A 23,413-nucleotide genomic window follows, 5' to 3' on the forward strand; every position below is an offset into this window, starting at 1 on the left:
GGAACGTTCAACAAATATGCTAAGCCTATTTCACTATCTCATCCTTAAACCTAACAATCATTGGATTGGAATAGAGAATGTTGGATAGGGTGAAGCATCAAAATATAGCAAACTCTTCAAAGACTAAACTAATAATCATCAAAACTCAGCAGCTCAACAATCAAAGATATCCTCAGAGAGAGTAAAACAAGAGAAATATGAAACATGAGAGAACATACGAAGAAAGAAATTATAAATGGCGATACCTGAAAGTACCCGTCTTGCTCCTGTGACCACCGGACTCTCCTCTCCCAGAGATCCCAACCCTCATTTTTTTTTTTTATTCCTCTGTTTGTATCTTCTTCAACAAGCCACTACTTGTTTTTCTTTTCTGTTCACCCGTCAGCAGCATGGGCTCCCCCCCCCCAACCACCTTCATGGCTGCCATTCTTCTTTGGCGGCCCATCCCATCTGGCTCCCTCCAGCAGAAAAGAGCCCCCCCTATTTCAAGATGAAATGCCGAGAAACAATAAAATTTTCCTCCCCCGGGGCCCTTCACAAAAAAGGGGTCTACACATATTTTCTATATTTTTAAATATATTTTAAAAATAACTTTTATATGTAATATTTTATTTTTAATCATTCTTCATATTTGAATAATTATTGATTAAAACGATCCTTATAAAACTAGTGAAAATAATTGAAAACAATTAAAAGATATTGTTAGCCCAAGGGTTCTCCTAATCAGGTTTTGATGATAACAAACCATGGTTAAGTAACTAATTGGTTTATTGTTTAGGAATCTCAGGTATAAACTCGAAAATTCATCAAATGACCAAATGGATACAAGATCGAGACGCTTGGAAGACTTGGGATCATAGGAAATGAATGTAAGATGATAGCATGAGTGCACTTAGGATGTTCATACCTTTTCATGCATCTTAGAAAACTCGGTTTATTCTTTAAAACTTGATTTTCTTTAAAACCCGAGTTTTATCAAATATACCTTAGGCAAATTGATTCAAAAGTGGCATATTAACTCACCTAAAGACCTTACCTAAGTATTGGAAAAGAAAGAAATAAAAAAGGATAGGTTTTCGGGGCCAAAAGGCTCAACCGGTCGAGGCTAAGGCCAACCGGTCAACCGGTTGAGGAATCGGTAGACCGGCTGAGGTCGTCTGATCGAGGACCGATCGAGGAAGGTTAAAAACCTTCTCTCTCTCCCAGTAGCCTTCTCTTCCCGATCGAGGTCTGGTTGAGGCAACGGTAACCTGTCATGCATTAAATGCTCCAACGGCTAGTGAACCGGTCGACCCCTAGCTCGACCGAACGAGGTTGCCTTTTGCTAGTTTTGGCTCCCGAGCTTAGAAACCTATAAATTGAGAGCTCCTCTTCATTTATTGACAAGAGAACAATTGCATTCAAAGCCTACCTACCTGTTCTTGATCAAAAAGCTCTCATTTCTTTCTTAGTGCATCAAACCATCACTTGCATATTCTTAGTGCACTCTTGTAATTCATCCTAGCTTTCTCTTGTACTTGAGCCATCCTTAAGCTAGGTTGAGAGTTTCATCTTTGTGTAAACTGAGTGTGAAAGCCTTCAAGTGGTTCAAATCTTGAAGAGATTGTGTAAGAGCCCATTGGAGCCGGAATCCAAGTGTAAGAAGATTGAAAACTTGATTGAAGCTTCAAGTTAGTGGAACCCTCACTCGGTTAGGAGATTGAGGAGAGTGGACGTAGGCAATGGAGTGTCGAACCACTATAAACCCGAGTTTGAATTCTCTAACTTTATCTCTTTCCTTTATTTATTTTGTGCATATATTATTATGTGGAAAAAGATTTGGAAAAACCCAATTCACTCCCCCTTTTGGGTATTTTCCTTAATTATTCATAGCCTTTGTTTTATCAATTGGTATCAGAGCTAGACCTCTTGCTTAAGACTTAATCGTCTAAGAGGAAAATGACTATTCCATCAAGCTCATCTCAAACTGAAAATTGTTCAAAACATAGAGCTCCATTCTTTACGGGAATCAACTATCCCTATTGGAAAGCTAGAATGACTTGGTTCTTACAATCAACTGATTTAGATGTATGGGATGTCATTGAAGATGGCCCAACTTTTCCCACTAAATTAGTTGATGGAGTTTTGATTCCAAAACCCAAGAAAGAATGGAATGAGCTTGATAGAAGAAATTTTCAATTAAATGCTAAAGCCGTTTTTACTTTGCAATGTGCTATGGATAGGAATGAATATAATAGAATATGCCAATGTAAATCTGCTAAGGAAATTTGGAGATTGCTTGAAATAACTCATGAAGGAACTAATCAAGTGAAAGAGTAAAAAATTAATATACTTGTCCATAACTATGAATTGTTTTCAATGAAAGAAACTGAATCTATTATTGAGATGATCACTACTAGGTTCACTGAAATTGTCAGTGGCCTTGAAGCATTGGGAAGGGTCATAAATGAATCTGAAAAGGTGATGAAGATATTGAGGTCTCTCCCCTCAAAGTGGCATACAAAGGTCACCGTTATTCAAGAAGCTAAAGATTTGACCAAGCTACCTATGGAAGAACTCTTAGGGTCATTAATGACTTATGAAATCAGTTTGACAAAGCAACTACAAGAGAGTGAAGACAAAAAGAAGAAAAGCATAGCTCTCAAGGCTACAACCAAGGAAAAAGAAGATGTTGAAGAAGAAAAACCAAGTGAAGAAGATGATGATTTAGCTCTCATCACAAAAAAGCTCAACAAGTACATGAGAGGTGAAAGGTTTAGAGGAAAAAATTTTACCTCTAGAAGAAATCCCTCAAGAAGGGAATCCTCATCACATGGTGAAAAGGAAAAATGGGAAGAGAAAGGAGATTTGATATGCTTCAAATGCAAAAAGCGGGGACACATTAAATATGATTGTCCTCTCTACAAAATTGAAGCCAAGAGAAGAATGAAGAAGGCAATGATGACCACTTGGAGTGAGAGTGAAGAATCTTCCGAGGAAGAAAAGGAAAAAGAAGTGGCAAACATGTGCTTCATGGCAATAGATGATCTTGATGAGGTAAACTCTAACTCTAGTGATGAAGATATGCATGTTATTTTTGAAGAACTATATGAGGATTTTGAAAAACTTAGTTTGAAAAATAATTCTCTTAAAAAGAGAATTCAAGAACTTGAAAAAGAACTTGAGGAAGTGAAAGAAAAGTTTTCGATTGATGAAATCTCTAAAACTCATCTTGAAAAAGAGAATGAGATTTTAAGAAATGAAAATGAAATTTTGAAAAAGAAAAATGAATGGTTGACCTCCTCTCTTTCAATTTTCTCTTGTGGACAAAAGTCCTTTGAAATGATCTTAGCAAGCCAAAAATGTGTTTTTGACAAACAAGGACTAGAATTCAAATCTTCAAAGAACCAAAAGTATTTTTAATCATTCTTCATATTTGAATAATTATTGATTAAAACGATCCTTATAAAACTAGTGAAAATAATTTAAAACAATTAAAAGATATTGTTAGCCCAAGGGTTCTCCTAATCAGGTTTTGATGATAACAAACCATGGTTAAGTAACTAATTGGTTTATTGTTTAAGAATCTCAGGTATAAACTCGAAAATTCATCAAATGACCAAATGGATACAAGATCGAGACGCTTGGAAGACTTGAGATCATAGGAAATGAATGTAAGATGATAGCATGAGTGCACTTAGGATGTTCATACCTTTTCATGCATCTTAGAAAACTCGGTTTATTCTTTAAATTAAAACCTGAGTTTTATCAAATATACCTTAGGCAAATTGATTCAAAAGTGGCATATTAACTCACCTAAAGACCTTACCTAAGTATTGGAAAAGAAAGAAATAAAAAAGGATAGGTTTTCAGGGCCAAAAGGCTCAATCGGTCGAGGCTAAGGCCAACCGATCAATCGGTTGAGAAACCGGTCGACCAGTTGAGGTCGTCCGGTCGAGGACCGTTCGAGGAAGGTTAAAAACCTTCTCTCTCTCCCAGTAGCCTTCTCTTCCCGGTCGAGGTCTGGTTGAGGCAACGGTAACCTGTCATGCATTAAATGCTCCAACGGCTAGTGAACCGGTCGACCCCTAGCTCGACCGAACGAGGTTGCCTTTTGCTGGTTTTGGCTCCCGAGCTTAGAAACCTATAAATTGAGAGTTCCTCTTCATTTATTGACAAGAGAACAATTGTATTCAAAGCCTGCCTACCTGTTCTTGATCAAAAAGCTCTCATTTCTTTCTTAGTGCATCAAACCATCACTTGCATATTCTTAGTGCACTCTTGTAATTCATCCTAGCTTTCTCTTGTACTTGAGCCATCCTTAAGCTAGGTTGAGAGTTTCATCTTTGTGTAAACTGAGTGTGAAAGCCTTCAAGTGGTTCAAATCTTGAAGAGATTGTGCAAGAGTCCATTGGAGCCGGAATCCAAGTATAAGAAGATTGAAAGCTTGATTGAAGCTTCAAGTTAGTGGAACCCTCACTCGGTTAGGAGATTGAGGAGAGTGGACGTAGGCAATGGAGTGTCGAACCACTATAAACCCGAGTTTGAATTCTCTAACTTTATCTCTTTCCTTTATTTATTTTGTGCATATATTATTGTGTGGAAAAAGATTTTGAAAAACCCAATTCACCCCCCCTTTTGGGTATTTTCCTTAATTATTCATAGCCTTTGTTTTATCAGATATTATCTGAAATCACCATATTTTTTATTTTCAAGAATGTGAAATTGTTTTTTGTTTTTTGTTTTCTACTTGTTAAACATATTTTCTTGTTTTTGTTCTAAAAAATAGAAAATTATTTTAAAAAATATTTACCAAACAAGACCTAAAATTCTTTGATAAGGAAAGGCATCACTAGTAAAGCCTTTTAATATGGTTCAATCAAAACACAAATCAGAATCATACATATTATATTGAATGGAAATAATATCTCAAAAAAATCGAATGAAAAACATATTACAAATATTTGTTTAAATAAAATTTTATTAAAAATATTGAAATATCTGACATATCATTTAGAATTATAATTTAGTAAGAAATGAGATAACTTAAATTTGAATGTGAATCAAATATGAGATATAATATATTATCTCATCTCTTATCTTATGTCATATAATATCCAACCAATCAAATATAGCTTAATGTGAGTTAAGATATGTTATTTAGTCTCTTATTTTATCCCATCCGATATCTGCTCATATAGGATATCATTTCCGATGAAATATAATATCCTTAAAAACTATAATTAATGAGATATATTATACTATACTTGCATTTGTGTTATATATATATATAAATAGGATGAAAAATATGATTACATATTTCATTCCACGCTTGAACATGTATATGAGAAGTGATGTGATAACTTAATTGATCCCATTATAATTTATCCTATCCCATTACTAATCAAACTTAAGATAAGATACATTATCAAAACTTTTATTCTATTAGAAAAGTGAGTTTTGACTTACTAATTTGAAAAAAAAAAAAAAAAAAAAAAGAGCATCAATTTTTATAAATCAATTTTATCTTCACCACTTTTAAAACATTTTAAAATTACATCCACTTTTTCATAACTCAAATAATTATTAACCGAAATGACCATTTTACTTGTGATGTTAATAACACCGATTAACAAATTTTTTTCATGAGAACTGATTTGAGATTAATAAAATAGGAAAATTTAAAAGTTAAAAATACTTTAAATCTAAAAATATAAAAATAAAATATTAATTTTTATTTAGTTAAAGTATTCTATTAGAAAATATAAATATAGATATTGAGAAAGAGCTGAAAATACAATGATAGTAAATATTTTACTTTTTACTTTTTAAGTTTTTTTTAATTGTATTTTTTAAATGTATTTTAGTTTTAATTGTATTTTTAATTTTTAAAATTTCTTATTTTATTGTTGATGCCAACTAACAAAATTTTTATTCAATTTTATCAAAAAAAAAAAAAATGAGAAGATGAGGGGATTAAAAAGATTTTATTTATCATTTGAGGGTCCTAGAGAATTTTTCCACAATGATTTGTATCTCATATTACATAATAAAAATTTTATAATATATTTATTTGTAAAACACTTTTATCAAATTAAAATGATAAATTAAATTTGGATAATTTTATTTAATATTATTAAGTGAAAAGTTATTTTAGGAAATAATTATTTGATTTATGTTTTGTACATCTATTTTAAAATATTTTAAAATGGATAAAGATAAAACTGATTTATAAAAATTGAAGTGTTTTTTTCCATATTTTTTTAAATTAGTGAGTCAAAATCTACTTTTCCCATTTATGTGTAATATATAGTCAACCAAATATAACCGAATGATTGACTATATGTGATATAATATGATATGATATGAATATATATATATATATGAAAAAATTTTATGAAGAAAATTTATAAGAAATGTAAATTTATAACTTACGGGTAGGTATATCTCATATCTCAACAAAACATAATTATATTCCATGTATAGAGGATATAAAAAGACGGATAATAATATATTCCAATCATTTATCCTAATAAGTTGAAAATGAGATATAATAAGCGGTGAAATGTGACATAACTTATCCTATCACATCTTCAATCAAATATGATATGTAATTCCATTTATTACCCTATCTTATATTATATGAGGTCAACTAAACATGACTTAACAGTACATGGCCATATCAAGACAGAATATGAATGAATGACATCAACCTCCTAAGTTCTCAAATTCTTTTAGTAGTTCTTATTGTAGGTAAAAGTACCAAGAATTTAGTAAGAATCCCATGTTTCATGATGCTAGTGACAATACAATTTCAAACACAATAAAATGGAAATTATAGTTAGACAGTGCATCTCATATTGTAGTAGATCCCTGAATCAATTTACCGGTAGGTTAATATTCAGCCACTGCATAACTTGTCACTATTCTTTATCATCAACATTTTAGATGTGGCATTATTGTCTTCTCTGTGACAGTCTCAGCAAGTATGAAGATGGCAATTGCTGCTTTAGATGTACTGCATTCTTACCCAGCTACCCCAAGAATGAAAAATCTTGTACCATATTGTAGATTATCATTCGATATGGAAGGGGACAATTCATTAGCATTTCCCGGATGGATAGACTCAATCCAGTATTGCCGTTTCCAGGTGATTTCTGGAATTGTTTCCATGGCCACATGCATTTTGTAATAAGATCACATTTTTCCTCCACATGCATCTTTTTCCATATTGCTTCACAATCATCTTCATCTTCAATTCCTTACACTCATTTTGTGAGGGGGCACTGGAAAGTCTGTCATTGGGAGCAAGACAAGATTTAGGATTTCTTTTCAAGGCTTCAGGAAAGTCCATGGAGAGGAAAGCTAGGGATAAAATTGTATGAATGGATTCTAGGAACAAGGTCTTCTCTATCAAATCCTTTTATGCCATTCTGGAGCATGGGACCGCAATTCCCTTTCTTGGGGTAAGGTATTGACCATGGATCAGATTCATAAGAGGGTGGTATTGGCGAATAGATGTGTTCTTTGCAACTGCGAAGAGGAATTAATAAATTACATTCTCTTGTGGGAAGGAATTGTAGGAAGGTTTAAAGAGTCATCCCTTTGTATTTTTTAGATATTTGGTAGGAAAGAAACCAAAAAGTGTGAAAGCTACTAAGGCAATTAGACAAATAAACTCTATTTTATTGACTGTTGATTGAAACCAATAAGGAATTACAACACAAGTACACAGAAAAAAGGCATCACATTCACACAAAGATGACATATATGAGATGATGAACCTTATGAAATAGACACACAGAACAACAATCCAAAAAAACCTCTCCACAAGCTTGCCTTACATCATACACAAGGAGGATGAGTAGAGAGTTAAGCTTCAGGAACACCTTTGCTCAATGCTTTTTCCAACCTTGCCTCAAATGGGGTAGAGTGCCAATTCACTCTCTTGTCCTGTAAAATCCACAGCATATCATCAAATACCCAGCATTGCCTAATGAAAGAAAATCTCACTTCAAGTATATACCTCTCTGTACTTGCTGGTTGTGTTTGGTATTCCTTTGTATGAGGCTGAATCAGAGTCCTTAGCTGGTCCTGTGTGGCTCCAGTAGGTCCCAACAGTGCCTAGAATGGGCATATCATCAGGGCTTCGAGTCGGTGACCTTCTAGGCGAATTAGATGCAGAGAATTGTCTGATCTCTTCCAAGGTTAATGCGCCCAAAATAGGCCGATCTTCTTGGCTTCTAGGTGAGTTTGAAGTGTAAGACGCGCCTTTCTGATATGAAATAGTATCAACAACACCAATGGGGCTAGTCTTGTTGGTGGGTGTGGTTTCAGATGAAACCAACCAGTTAGAAAGGCTTGCATTGACTGCTATTTCCTGGTTCAGGTTCTCAGGTTCATTGATTTTTGATTTGTTACTGAATGATGATTGCTTAAAATTGGGCTCCATGCTGAATGAAAGCCTTGGTGGTTCTTTATCTGATGTAAGATTCTCCTTCTGCAGCTTCAATGGTGGTGTCCCTTTTCCTTTCACAGCTTTCCATTGCGTAAGATTTTCAACAGGGTTTAGTACAGGATGAACATATGTGCTTCTATCCCGAGCGTTTGGGTTTGCCCCAATTGTTTTCAGTTCCCTTTGAGGGGAAGGACTTATGGCTTTGGGATCAACCTCCTCTGTAATCACTTGAGCTGGAGAAATTCTAGTCTTTGATCCTAAGATGTCATCATCTTCCTCATCAGAATCATTGTATTCATCGTCCTCATCATCTGGATCACTGTCCCCGTACTGCATTTCATCCTCTTCATCATCACTCTCTGCGCAATTCTGGTATCGATGATTTGGGGGATAAGACCCCAAGCTAGATGTGTTTGAATCATCGTCTGACAGCAAATTGGATCGGCTTGATTTTGCCAAGCTTTCCTCCGTCGCCTTCTCCCCAGTGCTCTCTGGTAAAGATTCAATACTTCCATGTACTGAGATAGGCTCATAGGTTCTCACATTTGAATCGAATGTAACTTTCTTTTTTGCAGCGAAGCTCAATTGTTCCTCCGGCTTCTCCCTACACCCAAAACCCAGAAATCCCAAAAGCAGAAAAGCAAAATTCAGGGAACGGGTTGGGGATTTTGTTGTCGAAAGGAAAAACAATGATCAAGAAGGAATGTAAACCCAAAACCTATGTAAATGTAATACTCACCGTATCTCTGAAACCAGGCTGATGGGTTGTTCTATGCTCTCCTGTTTCTGAGAGACAATGGATTGCACAGGCTTGAAACTTCCATTCCTCTGCAGTAATTTTCAGAATTTGAGTAATTCTATACTAAAAAAACTTTTGGAGCTCTGTTTGGATGCTGAGAAAAGGAAAGGAAAGGAAAGAAAAGAAAACATGGTACTGAGTCCTAAAATTTTGATCATCTGGGACCCAAAAACCAGAACCCCAGCACAACTGAGCCTACTAAAACGGATGGGTCCAGTTGGAGTAGGTTGTTCCGCTCTCTGATGAAAAGAAAGCCCGACAAGAAAGAAAAACACAAAATTTCTTTCTTATGTTCTGTTTCTTTTCTTTTCTTTCCTTGGGTTTTCTCAGAAACCAAACAGAGGTTGAGAGAAAAACAAAACGACATTCCATAACATGGGCTCACCTGGTCTCGAGGGAGTACATGAATCCTCTGTTTCTGGCGTTTGGCATCCTTGGAAGACCCAAAACAAGCAAGAAAACAACCCATTACAGACGAGTCTCTCTTTCTTGATCTTTCTGAAACTTGTTCAACGTAGGAAGAAGCCCGAGAAGAAAATGAAGATTGGCTTAAAGGGTGTACTTCTCCATGGGTTCCGAGAGAGCAAATTCGAGAGAAAGAGACAGGAGCGTTTGGATGGAAAGAAAAAGGTGGGGGCTCTGGAGGACAAAACGGTCATGAAATTTGAAGTTTAAAGCTAGGGTTTGTTTTCAAAAAGGAAAGTGACCGTTGGAGTTCATGATTATGGGCAGCGTGCAATCAACAGCCTGTAATGCATTACTTTTAATTCCTTTTCTTAATCTTATAATCATTATTATATTATTATTGAAAATTAAAAACAATTTTTTAAATAGAAAAAGGAATTTGAATTGAAACTTTCTCATAATTCAATTATTAATAATTAATAAATAATAAAAAAAGTGTAAAAAGGGTATATAATATTAGCATTAAATAAACATGTGGTACGATTTGGATTTTAGGCCCAATTTGACCATATTTTCTTAAACTTGTTTTTAAAAACTGTTTTTAAATTAAGAAAAGTTAACAAATAAAAAACATTTTTAAAAAATAAATTTTAGAAAATATGGTTGAGTATAATGTTTTTCTTTTATTTTTAAAAATTGGTGAAAACAATTCTTACTTGTTCTCCAAATTTTTTTCTTTATTTCATTTTATTTTTAAAAATTATTTTCAAAGAACAACAATAAAATAATATTAGAAAATTGTTTTTAAAAACAAAAAATTATTTATAAATCACACGACCAAACATATTCTTAATTTTTAAAAACTTGAGCTAATTACCTATTACATAATTTATCTTCTAATAAAGTGTAAAAGGGATATATAATATTACCATTAAAAAAATGTGGTCCCCTTTCGATTTTAGGCATGTTTCACCGTATTTTCTTAAACTTGTTTTTAAATTAAAAAAAGTTAAAAAATAAAAAACAATTTAAAATAAGTTTTGAAAAATATGGTCAAATGAGTCTCATGTTTTCCTTTCATTTTTTAAAATTAGTGAAAATAATTCTTATTTATTATTTTTTAATTCATTTTATTTTTAAAAATTATTTTAAAAGAACAACGGGGCCAAATAATATTAGAAATTTTTAAAAACAAAAAATTATTTATAAATCACAGGACCAAATAGATTTTTAATTTTTAAAAACTTTAGCTAATTACCTATTACATAATTTATCTTCTAATAATGTCAAAAATTCTTTTAAATGTAATTTACAAATAATTTTTATTCCTAAAATTATATTTCCATAAAAACCAAAAAATAAATAAAATTAATAATAAAATGTGAAATAAAAATATTTTTGCTTTTGGGTTTGTGAGTAAACATTCTCATCTCCCAACCAACCAACATGTGGGCACTTGTTAAAAAGGTAAATCAATGGTGTGATGATGAGTGGTTGCATTTCTAGGTAGAGAGGGTGTTGAGATATTTAAATATTTTTCATATTTTTTAAATATTAATTTTTTAGATTTAATAATATGATGTCTTGATTATTTTTAATTTTTTTTTTGAACAAAAATATAAATTAAAAAAATAGTGAACAAATTGTACTATTTTTTCTTATATATTAAATATAAATTTTATTTGCAAATTTAGGTAGAAAGTTACAAGAATGGCGCACGTGTGGTAAGAAGGGTGCACAAACACACTTCTACTTTATTACAAGCAATTAAAGCACTCCAACTCAAAGATAGTGAACTCACGGAATGGCCCACATGAAACGACGTCGTTCTTATGGCGAAACGACGTCGTTCTAATGGTGAAACGACGTCGTATAAAGAGATCATTGATATTTGGTCGGGCAACGCCTTGCAACAAACCCTAACCCCCTATTCGTTCTTCCCTTGCAGGCCCGAAGGGAAGGAAGCACACAGTAGAGAGACACATGAAATTCTAGAGAGGCAAACAACAGATTCTAGAGAGACAGGGATAGAGCAGATTCTAGAGAGAGAAACATGGACTCAGACGAAGGAAAGCTATTTGTAGGAGGCATACCATGGGACACTACAGAGGAGAAGCTCAAAGAGTACTTTAACCAGTACGGGGACGTCACGCAGACAGTTATTATGCGGGACAAGACCACTGGTCGACCCAGAGGCTTTGGCTTTGTGGTATTCGCAGATCCTGCCGTTCTCGATGCAGTTCTTCAGGAGAAGCACACCATTGATGGCAGGACGGTGAGGGATTCTTCATTCTGTGTCGTTTCATTGCCTCGTTGCATTTGTTTAGATTTTAATTTTTCTGGGCTTTTGATGATTTCGTTTGTTTCAAGGGTTTTATCATTATTGTGCTTCTTTATTTTTTCACTGGTTTGGAATTTCGGGTAATTGGTCGAGTGGTTCTTTACATTTGTTAGAAAATTATTTTCGATTGTTAGATTATTTTCTTTGGTGTTTTGGAAATTTGGGTTTGTTTCTGAATTTTTTGGGCTCTAGGTTTTTGTTATTTTGTGCATTCTTCAGTAGAAGCACGCCATTGATGGGATGGAACTTAAATTTTGTTAAATGGGCTTGCCTTATTTTTCTTTATTTTTCAGTGGGTTGGAATTTAAGATGCCTGTTTGTGTAGCTCTTAACTCTTGTGAAATTGTTTCGTTTATTGGTAATGAATATTTTCTTCACTTTTTCTGGGATTTTATATCAGTCTTTGACTGTTTTAGGTTCTGGGATTTTGTTATTTTGTGCAATTCTTTAATGGGCTTGGCCAATTGTTATCCATTTTTTTCATTGTTAATAATTATTGGTTTTGATATCCAGATTTTTTAAAATAAAAATTGATTTTTTTTCCCTTTGTTTTTGGTTGTATTGATTCTTTTGTCTGTATTTATGGACTGTAATGTTTGTAGCTTGGTGTTTTGAGTTCTGGGTTTCTGGTATCTGTGTTAATCTTTGATTGGTTTTGCCTAACTTTATATTTTTTCATCCGATATGGAATTATACATGAATATTCATATATCTTTGTGATTTTCCCTCTGGTTGGTTCTGAGAAAACTGAGGAAGAGGGAAAAAAAACCACAATTTGGTTCACATGGTATTTTTCTTGATTTTGCTAAAGAACATGAATACTTGGCTCATCTAAGAGAGATGATTGTATCAGCTTGGGTTAAGCAGTGGTTTTATTCTCTCAGGCCCCAAACAGTGATGGTCTGCACCCTTTTTTCTGTCTTGTTGAAATGCAAATATTTGCCCTTTCTGCATCTTTAATGGTTTTCTCATTTGTTATCCAATTGGATATTTGGATATCTTTGCTGTCTGGAAGTGGTTGACCTGCAAATGAAAGAAAAGAAAGAGAATAAAAAATTTTAAACCTTGTATTATTATTTATTTATTTTTGCTTTTGACGAGTGTCGATGCTTTTTTTTTTGGGTTTATATTGATCTATAATGTTTGTGACCTGCTGTTTTGATATCTTGGTGTCTTATTTTTTGTGTTGATTGGTTTTGCATATTTTTTTAATCTATTTTTTATTGATATGAAATTGCACATAGTATTTGGATATTTACTATTTTCCCTCTGGTTGGTCGCTGAGAAACTGAGGGAGAGAAGGACAAGTACAAAATGTGGTCCTGATGGTATGTTGTTTTGGTTTCCTTAAAAGAAAATGGAATACTTGGCTCATCTAACAGAGATAGTTGTATCAGACTCAGTTCACTGGAAATTTTTGTTTCCTTGATTCCCTAATAATGGATATTGTACACCCCTTTGGGCTATTGAAGTTCGCCTATTCTGCATATTTTTATGGCTGTGACTGTTTTTATCCATTTATTACATGTTTATTTGAATTCTACATGTTTTGGGTTTTCTTACCTTTTAAGTTTTAATGTTTGTTTGATTGCCAACAAAGCACACAGGAAGGGGAAGAGAAACTAAAATTTTGAATGTAATGTAAGATTTTTCCACATCTGTGATCTCAAACACCCAACACTTCTTCTGGAACTAAGATCATATTCATATAATACATAGATATTGAGAGATTTTATTTTATTTTACTCAGTTTTCTTAGCAACCAGCTGATTGTCATTAATATATGTTTGGTGAAATCTCTTTGGATAAATAGTTCTCTTGCATGTTCTAATTCTTAGGGATTGGAAACATTTTCACTGAATTGTGAGATTACCTTTGTTGGCCAATGGGTTTGGTTGTGTAATTTTTTCTGTTTGAAAGGACAAAGAATTTTGTGATTCTTGATTTGAAGAGTAATTCTTGTGTTAATTTATGGATTCATCAAATTGGGTATTTTCTATGCCCTTTTTTCGGCATTCATTATTTATATAAGATAGAATTTTTGTTTTTCAAATTGAATATGGTATCATTTTAAGTGATGTTGATTCTCGTTAGCGGCATTATTATGGCTTTCTATTGTAGTTCTTTGGTAGTTTTAAATTAGCACGTCTCTCTTATGCTTGTGCATTTCGATTGTCCATGCTTGGGATGCTGTGGAAAATTTGATTACATAAAATTTGAAACTTTTCTGCATTGATTCTCTTCTTCATGAATGTATCCATGCTTACTGTTAGAAATGGTTTAGATAATGGAAAAATCTGCCCACCTTGGTAGAATTTCGGCCCAAATGAACAAAATTGTTTTCTATTACTATTATACGTATAAAAGGTTTTCATTACATATAAAGGGGTTCATTGAATCCCAAAGTTTCTCAAAATTGTACTTAGACATACAACTGAATTGGTCAACAAGGGTCCTCTTTGAAAGATTGTCCAAATATGATTATAGACACACAAAAACAAACAGGCCAACATGGTTCCTGCTTGAAAGGTGGTCCAAATATGTTGAATCCAGCTGTTCCCTTTTAGTGGTTTTTCCTATTTTGCTCCATTTTCAGCTTTCTTGTTGGATCTTTAATAAGTTTTGGGCATTGTTTTTATTCTTCGTGTGTACTTTTTTCACCGCTTCTAGGCATTACTAATACAATCTCTTATTTACCTATAAAAAAATCTTTAATAAGTTGAGGTGTTTGTGTGTGTCAGAGAACCTATGTATGCATGCGTGTATTCATGTTTCTCCTGCAGTTTGAAATTACACTTTATCTACTAACCTATTGAATGAAAAATTCCACTTTGGCTACTCAGGTGGAGGCTAAAAGGGCTTTATCAAGAGAAGAACAGCACACCTCCAGACCTGGAAATTCTAATACTGGCAGAAGCTCAGGCATGGGAGGAAATTTTAAAACCAAAAAGATATTTGTTGGAGGGTTGCCTTCCACCCTTACTGAGGAAGGATTTCGTCAGTACTTTGAGACTTATGGTCATGTAACAGATGTAGTAGTAATGTATGACCAAAATACTCAACGTCCCCGTGGGTTTGGATTCATATCCTTTGACACTGAAGATGCAGTTGATCGAGTTTTACATAAGACCTTCCATGAATTGAATGGTAAGCTTGTAGAGGTGAAACGAGCCCTCCCTAAAGATGCAAATCCTGGTGGTGGTGGCCGTAGTGGAGGCTACCAAGGCTATGGTGCTTCTGGTGCTAATACAAGTGCATATGAAGGTAGAATGGATGGTAATAGATTCATGCCACCTCAGACCACTGGTGGTGGTTTCCCACCATATTCTGGCTATGGTGCACCAGGTTATGGCTATGGAGCAGCAAATAGTGCTGTTGGTTATGGTGGTTATGGGAGTTATGGTGTTGGTGGTTATGGAAGTGCCAATACTGGATTTGGCGGTCCTGCTGGGGCGTATGGAAACCCAAATGCTCCTAATGCTGGTTATGTAAGTGGCCCACCTGGTGCTATGAAAAGCCAATGGAACAACCAAACTCCTTCTGGATATGGTGCTTCAGGCTATGGTTCAAATGCAGCCTATGGAGCTACAGGTCCTTGGAATGCTCCGGGTGGTGCTGGTGTTTCTGGACCAATGGGTCAATCTCCAAGTGGCGCTTCTGGATATGGAAGTCAAGGTTTTGGATATGGTAACTATGGTGGGAGTGATGGTTCTTATTCTGGGGGATATGGGGCTGCTGGTGGGCGTGCTGGAAGTGCACCTAGTTCTGGTGGTAGTGCTAGTGGAGAACAGGGGACAGGTGGTGGCTACATGGGGAGTGGCTATGGTGACGCCAATGGAAATCAAGGGTATTCAAATGCCGGCTGGAGGTCTGACCCTTCACAAGGTGCTGCTGGTTATGGTGGTGGCTATGGTGGTGCTCAGAGGCAGGCCCAACAGCAGTGATAAAGATGCTTTAGTTTCCTTCACATGAATCTTTGGCGTTCACACTTGTTCCTCATTGTGAAATCTTCTGCATGATGGCGACAGATCCTGGGACTGGTTGGATTGCTTGAATCTCAGTAGTAGTTTGCAGTTGTTTATCCTGCTAGTATATAATGGCTAGTAGTTCTGAGTAGTAGTGTTATTTCTAATTTACTAGCATTTGCTTTTAAGTTATAGTGCTTAGCTTTGGCTTTTCTGTGGTTGTCTGCTAGCTTATTGAAGCTTTTTTCCTCGTCTTTCTACTGTTAAAGCTAGAGTAGCTTCTATTAAACTTCGTTATTATTGTGGGTATTGATGATAACTAGTATTTTGTTAAAGGCATATTGCTTTAGCCTTAAATCTCTGGCAGTCTGGTTTGCTGGTGTGAACCTATATGCTTTGAAGCTTAGACTGGATAACAATAGTAGTTCAGTAGCTACTACATTTTATATGCTAGAGAAAGAGGACTAGAGATAAAGATGTAGTGCAGTATCTTGGTATTATGGGTGGATCTCTATGTCACCTGGGTTGATCTCTGCATAGGGGGTATTGCTAATCATAGTGGTAGTTGATGTACAATAAAAAGGCATAATCATTTTCCTCCTATATTTTGCCCTTTTGTACAGGAGAGAGATATCGTCTTCTAATTTGGAACTCGGGGAAGTCAAAAAGGGAAAATAAATTTAAATGAGATTTGTGGCATGGGCAGGAATTTAAAGTGGATTCACTTGATGATGCAATGTTCACTTGATCTTTCATGCAGTTTATTGATGGGGACCAGAGTCTTCCAAGTTCGAACAGGTTGTGGTATGTGTAATTTGAAGTTAGAAGGGTAGTTAGCTTTATGTTCCTCTTTTAATTTGCTTTTTAGGTGTTTCTATTATAATTACTCTTTTGCAACCTATGGTTTTGCCTGTTGGGAGGAAAAGAAAAGTAAACCTTGAATTTTTTTTTTTCCTTTTTGGGAAGGTGAAACTTGAAAGGATAGCATAACATGGTTTATTTTTCTTTTTGTTGCTCTTCTTTTAGTGGACCTCAAACTAATTTAGATATAGTGTCTTCTCACCAGTTGTGTAAGAAGACAAGGTCAGTCTTGGTTACCCTAACATTGTTTTTATGCTTTAATGTTGCAAGCATGCAAGCTGATCGATCCCTAAAATCAATCATATTCACCAAGTGCATGGCAAGGCAGGAGGGACTTATCTCGGCATCTGACATTCTTCTCCTTGGTTGTTCCATGTTTTTCATTGTTTACTTTTGGTTATTTTGTTCTGTAAATTTTCCCCATTCCTGTTATATTTTGATCAGATTGTGATGTATGCGGCTGACTTCAATCACTAAATGTTCAGGTTGTTTTGGTTTAAGAGTACCCATAAAGTAGTTTTTGGTTTGCATCTTTTTAGTTCTAGCTGAAATTCTCAGTAGTTTAATAGTTTTACTAGTTTGGTGGTTTAGTTTAGCTTTGCTGGTGTAGCCAGGCAAATCATTCAAAGTAGGATCAAACTGGTATTGGTTGATCCTGCAAGAAAATATTTGGTATTGCATTGATAGATCCTTTGCCATCTGCCCAAGGCTGAATCACCTTAATTTTTCTGCTTATTCTCGGTACCCTTGTTTTTTGTGATCTCAATATCAAACTTTTCTGTGGCTTTTGGCATTGATGTGCAGGATAATGCCATTTGCTTATGCTCAACTATTTTTCTTTAAACAAAATTTTGCCTGTGAAGTATTGATAATTTGTTCTCTTCTGAAGTTCAATGAGGTAAAAAATCAGCCTCAGAAGAGCTAGTGGAGTTTGTGTCTCTGGACAGCACTCTCTGTCTGTTTGTTGTAAGTCCAGTATTCCTGGTTGGTGGATGGATATGTAGGCTATCTGCAGTGGCATAAACCTGGGAAAATAGATATCTGATCCTTGCGAGGGATGCTGGAACTGCTTTGTATCTGTATCCCCTTGGCTACTGCTTTTCACTATTACCACACTTAACATCGTTGTGGGTGGACTATAATGTATCATTGCAGGTAGAGGATTTGGTTGGAGTCAATCACAGAGCTTGCTTGCAATTGTGGGCTTTTGATTAAAATGATGTTTTCTATGAATCCTCTCCCAATTAAATTGCTCTTCCACTTGAAGCTGATGCTCCAGAAGTGGCCTAACCACCTATTGTTTGTAGATTTTCCCTTCTTAACCCTTCTTATATCACTAATACTTGTTAAAATGTCAGTTATGATTTCATACGTGAGGTTTTAGGACTCGTGCCAAATGAAACTTTTTCGTCATTCATTTAGCTGTGGCTTGCTTCCCCTACCTCTGGAAACAAGTTTCGGACAGCTAGTTATGCAGTTTTTCCTAGAGTTCATGTTCCTACAAAGTAAACCCCTGTTGTCCTGGTTGGACAGATCTTGTTCCCCAGAGCAGGTGCCATTAAGTGGGGGATTGACAACAACTGGGTTGGGTGTCGGTTTCAGGTGGCTTCGTCTTCTTCTTCACAAGGCCCTCCAACACTTCTCATGGTTCTCATGGCTCAAAGGGTTACGGTCACAATTGAACCAAGTCTCTCGGCAGGACAAACAAGTTCTGCTTATAGTTGATCTGTGGAGAGCCCTACCATTGACCTTGGTGCCTTCTTGTCTTGTCGATGCACTTGGGTTTTCTTTATCAAAATGATCGTAAATAGATGGTTAGCATTCATGAGGGGGGTCTCATGCACTGCATCTATCCCATTCCTCGAAATTTTTTGCTATCCATGCTTTTTGTCGTTGATAACCATGCCCTAATATCATCCAAAGAAACAGGATATGTGGCTAGTAGTGGTGTCTCCCCTTTGAGGTGAACCCAAAATAAGGGAAGAATTAAATTCTGTTTTGGAGGCATTTGAGCTTCTTTTCATTCTTTGATTCCTTGGGTCGTATTGAACAATGTGGTCTTGTCTTTAATGTTTCTTGGCTTCATCTATAAGCATTGTCAGTGTCTTGGTCTATTGACTCTATTCAGTTCCCTTTTTTTTTTCTTTCCCCTCTTTCTCTATTAGCCTCCCTTTGTTTTCTTGACTAGTCACCTGCCTCAGCGAGGCCACAGGATTCAACCTCCTGGCGTCATCCTCTAGGAGCATGTCCCTTTAATGCTGTTAACTATGCTTTTTAAAAAGCAATAAATGGGTTTCCAAAATTCATTTCACATCTATTTCTTAAGTGAAACTTTCCCTTGAGGTTGTTTTATTGGCAATCTAAGTTTTGCATTCAATTTTTTATGAGGTTTAAGTGCATAAATTGGGTGGATAAAGAGCTCGCTTGGGTGTGATTTTGAAAGGGATTAGAAGTGCTTCTCGACGCTTGAAAGCTCTTTCTCGTAAAAATGAGGTATTTGACAATGTTTTTAAAACCACTTTTAAATACTTAAAGAATTCATAGATTTTTTTTTTATTTTTTTTATTTTTAACTATATGATGCATTATCAAAACACTTTCTAAATTTCATATCCAAACATTAAAAGAATACTCTTAAATTTGTTTCATATGAAAGGGTTTCTAACAGGGGAGATGGATATATTCTAACCAGAATCACTCTCAAACCCCGGTTCCAAGTATTAAGAAACAAGTTGTTATTGGATTTAGGTTGAGTATAACATGTGGGAATTCTATAATTTGTTTAACAAGTCGGAATGTCCAAGCACTTGGCCAACCGAAAGCTCCAAGGAAGAGGCCAAAGGGAATGTGAGCGAAGGCCTGTGACAAAAGAATAAGACTGTTACCCTGTTGAGCATATTATTGCAGGAACTGAAAAAAGATTTGGATCAAGCTTGGAGTTGGGTTTGTCTGCATGCCTTCAGCATTTTTTCAAACTGCTTGGAAATTGGATGTAATTCTCTTTTCTACCCTATGCCATATGTAGGGCTTTTTCCTAATCCATCCAAGAAGCAAGAATATACTCTAGAAAGAAGATGTTTTTGAGCAAATATTTCACAGTTTCAATTAACCATGCTTGTTGTATGGTTGAAGCACATCTATTTTCAGTTAATGCTGGATTGGTCCTAGCTTAGAATCTTTTAGTTTTTCCTAATTTGTAAAAACTAAAGACAAAGGTTGTTGAATGATTGAGAAGGAATTTAACTTTGATTTGTTTTAAGATTTGATTTGATGCCTTCACCAAAAAGACAAATCCCTTCCCACAAATTTGTGGCTTGTGAACTCTTTCTGCTACGTGTCAATATTGCTCCCACAGCTGCTAAATCAGTCGATGGTTTATAGGCAAAGTCTGAGAAAAGAATACAGAAGTAGACAAATGGAGGTATGTGCTGGTTGTGGCTGTGACTGCTAAGATGCATTAAGAGGCTTGATAAAACAGAGGTGAACAGTTAAAACAAGTGGAAAGCCTGTAGTTTTAGGTGTTGGAAAGGCCTTACATTCACCTGTCCCATAACATTATAAAAGGCTATATGCTCACATGATTTCCAAGTATAATCTAAGGTTTGCTATCTCTTTTTGGCTACCATGTCTACAACAGTAGCTGAAGAGAGAGGTGGCGGGGATGGAAGAGAGGAGTACACAGAAGATGGGACTGTGGATCTCAAGGGTAGACCTATCCTAAGATCGAAGACTGGAAGATGGAGAGCTTGTTCCTTCATTGTAGGTATGTTACCCTAACTTTTAAGTGACACCCAACTCTCTTTATTGAGCCTCAAAAGTCCCTGAAATAAGGGCATGTAAGAATGAAGGACTGTTGGATAAGTGAAAAAGGGTGGATGCATGTGGGGAACCCTTAACCTAGAAGGACACTTCTTTCTCTTCTATGTTATTGGACTCTTCTCACATTTAGCTATAGTCACTTGGTCTTCTTTTCTTGATCTGTTTTTTTCAATCTATACATATCGTATGAAATTTATGTGTATAGTTGAGATTAAGAGCTTTGCATAAGAATTCTTCCTTCTGTGAATATGCTTTTGTAGGATATGAAGTGTTTGAGAGGATGGCATATTATGGGATTGCTTCAAACCTAGTGCTATATTTGACAAGGGAGCTCCATGAAGGCACTGTTAAATCTGCAAACAATGTCACCTACTGGGTTGGTACCGTATGGATGGCTCCGATTTTAGGTGCTTACATTGCAGATGCTCATCTTGGACGGTACTGGACTTTTGTCATTGCATCAGGCATTTATCTCTTGGTAGTACCCGATCCCCATTTTTATGGCTGTAAACGTGAATATGCCCACATGCAAGCTGACATACACCATACGTATTTAGTCTAAGTATACTTGTGTAATCTTGGCTTATTTCAAATCAAATCCACACATATTATGATATTTTTGCCTGCGGGCTTGAGGAGGGGACTGTTTGTTGGAATCCAAACAGTCCCATTTCTTAGCATTGTCTGATCAAAGATAAAATGGTTGTCAAAGTGGACAGCAGGAGTGAGCTAATGAGCACCCAGAAGCTCCAAGGCTCCAAACTTGTCCAAGGTGACTTAACCCAAGTAATGAGCACCCAGAAGCTCCTATCCTTTGGTCAGACTGTTCTTCAATTCAAGCTGTACTGCCCCTAATATGATAAAATGAATGGACTCTTAACTTTTTTTTTTATGAATTTGACATCATCAAATAACCTGCCTGTTTCTGTAACAAACAGGGAATGGGTCTGTTAACCTTAGCAGTTTCGCTGCCAGCACTAAAGCCTCCGTCATGCGGTCATGGGGTGAAAGATGAGGACTGTGACAAACGGGCCTCAATGTTTCAAGTGGCTATATTCTATCTGGCTCTTTACATAATTGCAGCTGGAACTGGTGGAACCAAGCCCAACATCTCAACCATGGGAGCAGACCAATTCGATGACTTCCAGCCCAAGGAAAGAATTCAGAAGCTCTCCTTTTTCAATTGGTGGATGTTTAGCATTTTCTTTGGTACCCTCTTCTCCAATACTTTCCTTGTGTATATACAAGATACCGTTGGGTGGAGCCTTGGCTATGGCCTTCCCACACTTGGGCTGGCAATTTCAGTCTCGGTGTTCTTGGTGGGTACCCCCTTCTATAGGCACAAAGTGCCTTCAGGGAGTCCCTTCACTAGGATGTTTATGGTACTTGTGGCTGCAGTGAAGAAGAGGAAGGTGGATGTCCCAAATGACCCAAAAGAGCTTCATGAGCTGAACTTGGACGAGTATGCCAAATCTAGGACTTTTAGAATCGATCATACCCCTTCACTAAGGTCATTTTCTTCACTGGTAGAAGCTCCAAACATTTACTTTTCTTGCTTTTCTTTTATCACTGTTCGAAGCATAGCTTTTGAAATGGAAACCATCTGGATTTCTGTATCTTTTTGCTTATTTCTAACCTTCATCTCTGCAATATTGCCTGCAGACTACTAGACAAAGCCGCTGTAAAGAGTGGGCCAACCTCACCTTGGATGCTTTGTCCAGTGACCCAAGTTGAAGAAACTAAGCAAATGATCAAAATGATTCCCATTTTGGTTTCTACATTCTTGCCTAGCACCATGTTAGTTCAGGTGTCCACACTTTTTATCAAACAAGGCGACACTCTTGATAGGAACATGGGCCCAAATTTTGTTATTCCTCCAGCTTGTCTCACAGCATTTGTAACAATCTTCATGTTGATAAGCATAGTAATCTATGACCGCTGGTTCATTCCATTAGTTCGAAAGTATACAGGGAATCCAAGGGGGATCACAATGTTGCAGAGAATTGGAATTGGCATCGTGCTTCAAATCATTGTCATGGTCACTGCTTGCTTAGCCGAAATGAGGAGACTCAGGGTCGCAAGAGAAAATGGAATTTTCGGTAAAACGCAAACTGTCCCTCTTACTATTTTCATTCTCCTCCCTCAGTTTGCTCTGATGGGTATTGCTGATACCTTTGTGGAAGTGGCCAAGATCGAGTTCTTCTATGACCAAGCACCTCAAGGAATGAAAAGCCTCGGTACTTCATATTTCACAACCAGCTTGGGAGTTGGGAGTTTCCTCAGTAGTTTTCTTCTATCAACAGTTTCTGATATAACTAAGAAGCATGGCCAAGGGTGGATTGAGAATAATCTAAACGTTTCTCATTTGGACTATTTTTATGCATTCTATGCCATCTTGAGCTTCGTCAACTTCCTTTTCTTCCTCGTGGTCGCAAAGTTCTATGTTTATAATGTGGATGTGGACATGACGGAATCCAAAAGAGAACTGCAGAAAGCCATGGAAACTTCACCAAGTGAAGCTAGATCTCAAGTTAACGAAGTCCTTTTGAAGGGACTAGGCTGATTAAACTTGCATTTTGTTAGAAGATAATCTTTTACCTTCTTTCATACTTGGAATTAATACACCATCACTGTAAAACTCATGGTGATGGCATCCGGATCGTCCTTGTTTTTGCTTGTTTTTGGTGGTCACAAAGATGCCATACAAAGCTTATTGAGACTGTGATGAAAGAAATTTGTACTTCCATGGAGGTTCTCTAATTCAAGACCGTCTCTCAAGATTCTGAA

The 23,413-nt window shown here is 36.0% G+C and overlaps 3 protein-coding genes across 5 annotated transcripts; 2 read left to right on the forward strand and 1 right to left on the reverse strand.

Annotated features, from left to right (window-relative positions):
* Positions 1-7,644: 7,644 nt before the first annotated feature.
* On the reverse strand, positions 7,645-9,890 carry LOC117917598. Its single transcript, XM_034833924.1, has 4 exons — positions 9,622-9,890; positions 9,177-9,265; positions 8,006-9,041; positions 7,645-7,932 (listed from the first exon to the last, which is right to left on the reverse strand). Exons 1-4 carry the CDS (start codon positions 9,703-9,705, stop codon positions 7,852-7,854), a joined length of 1,290 nt encoding a protein of 429 aa, XP_034689815.1. The 5' UTR covers positions 9,706-9,890; the 3' UTR covers positions 7,645-7,851.
* Positions 9,891-11,547: 1,657 nt separating this feature from the next.
* On the forward strand, positions 11,548-17,308 carry LOC117918469 (heterogeneous nuclear ribonucleoprotein 1-like). 2 transcript variants are annotated; one of them, XR_004651857.1, is made up of 3 exons: positions 11,548-11,916; positions 14,826-16,751; positions 17,079-17,308. XR_004651857.1 is itself a non-coding variant. In XM_034835156.1 (2 exons), the coding sequence occupies exons 1-2, from the start codon at positions 11,695-11,697 to the stop codon at positions 15,924-15,926; spliced, it is 1,323 nt and encodes a 440-aa protein (XP_034691047.1). In that variant the 5' UTR covers positions 11,548-11,694; the 3' UTR covers positions 15,927-17,308. The 2 variants fall into 2 exon arrangements, 1 of the variants encoding a protein (XP_034691047.1); XM_034835156.1 differs by having other exon boundaries at positions 14,826-17,308.
* Positions 17,309-19,473: 2,165 nt separating this feature from the next.
* Positions 19,474-23,413, forward strand: LOC117917872 (protein NRT1/ PTR FAMILY 5.2-like). 2 transcript variants are annotated; one of them, XM_034834324.1, is made up of 4 exons: positions 19,474-20,570; positions 20,887-21,104; positions 21,565-22,136; positions 22,289-23,413. In XM_034834324.1, exons 1-4 carry the CDS (start codon positions 20,432-20,434, stop codon positions 23,187-23,189), a joined length of 1,830 nt encoding a protein of 609 aa, XP_034690215.1. In that variant the 5' UTR covers positions 19,474-20,431; the 3' UTR covers positions 23,190-23,413. The 2 variants fall into 2 exon arrangements, with proteins under 2 accessions (XP_034690215.1, XP_034690216.1); XM_034834325.1 differs by lacking the exon at positions 19,474-20,570 and having other exon boundaries at positions 20,929-21,064.

The sequence above is a fragment of the Vitis riparia genome, chromosome 7 (assembly GCF_004353265.1).
Source record: "Vitis riparia cultivar Riparia Gloire de Montpellier isolate 1030 chromosome 7, EGFV_Vit.rip_1.0, whole genome shotgun sequence".
Classification (NCBI taxonomy): Eukaryota; Viridiplantae; Streptophyta; class Magnoliopsida; order Vitales; family Vitaceae; genus Vitis; species Vitis riparia.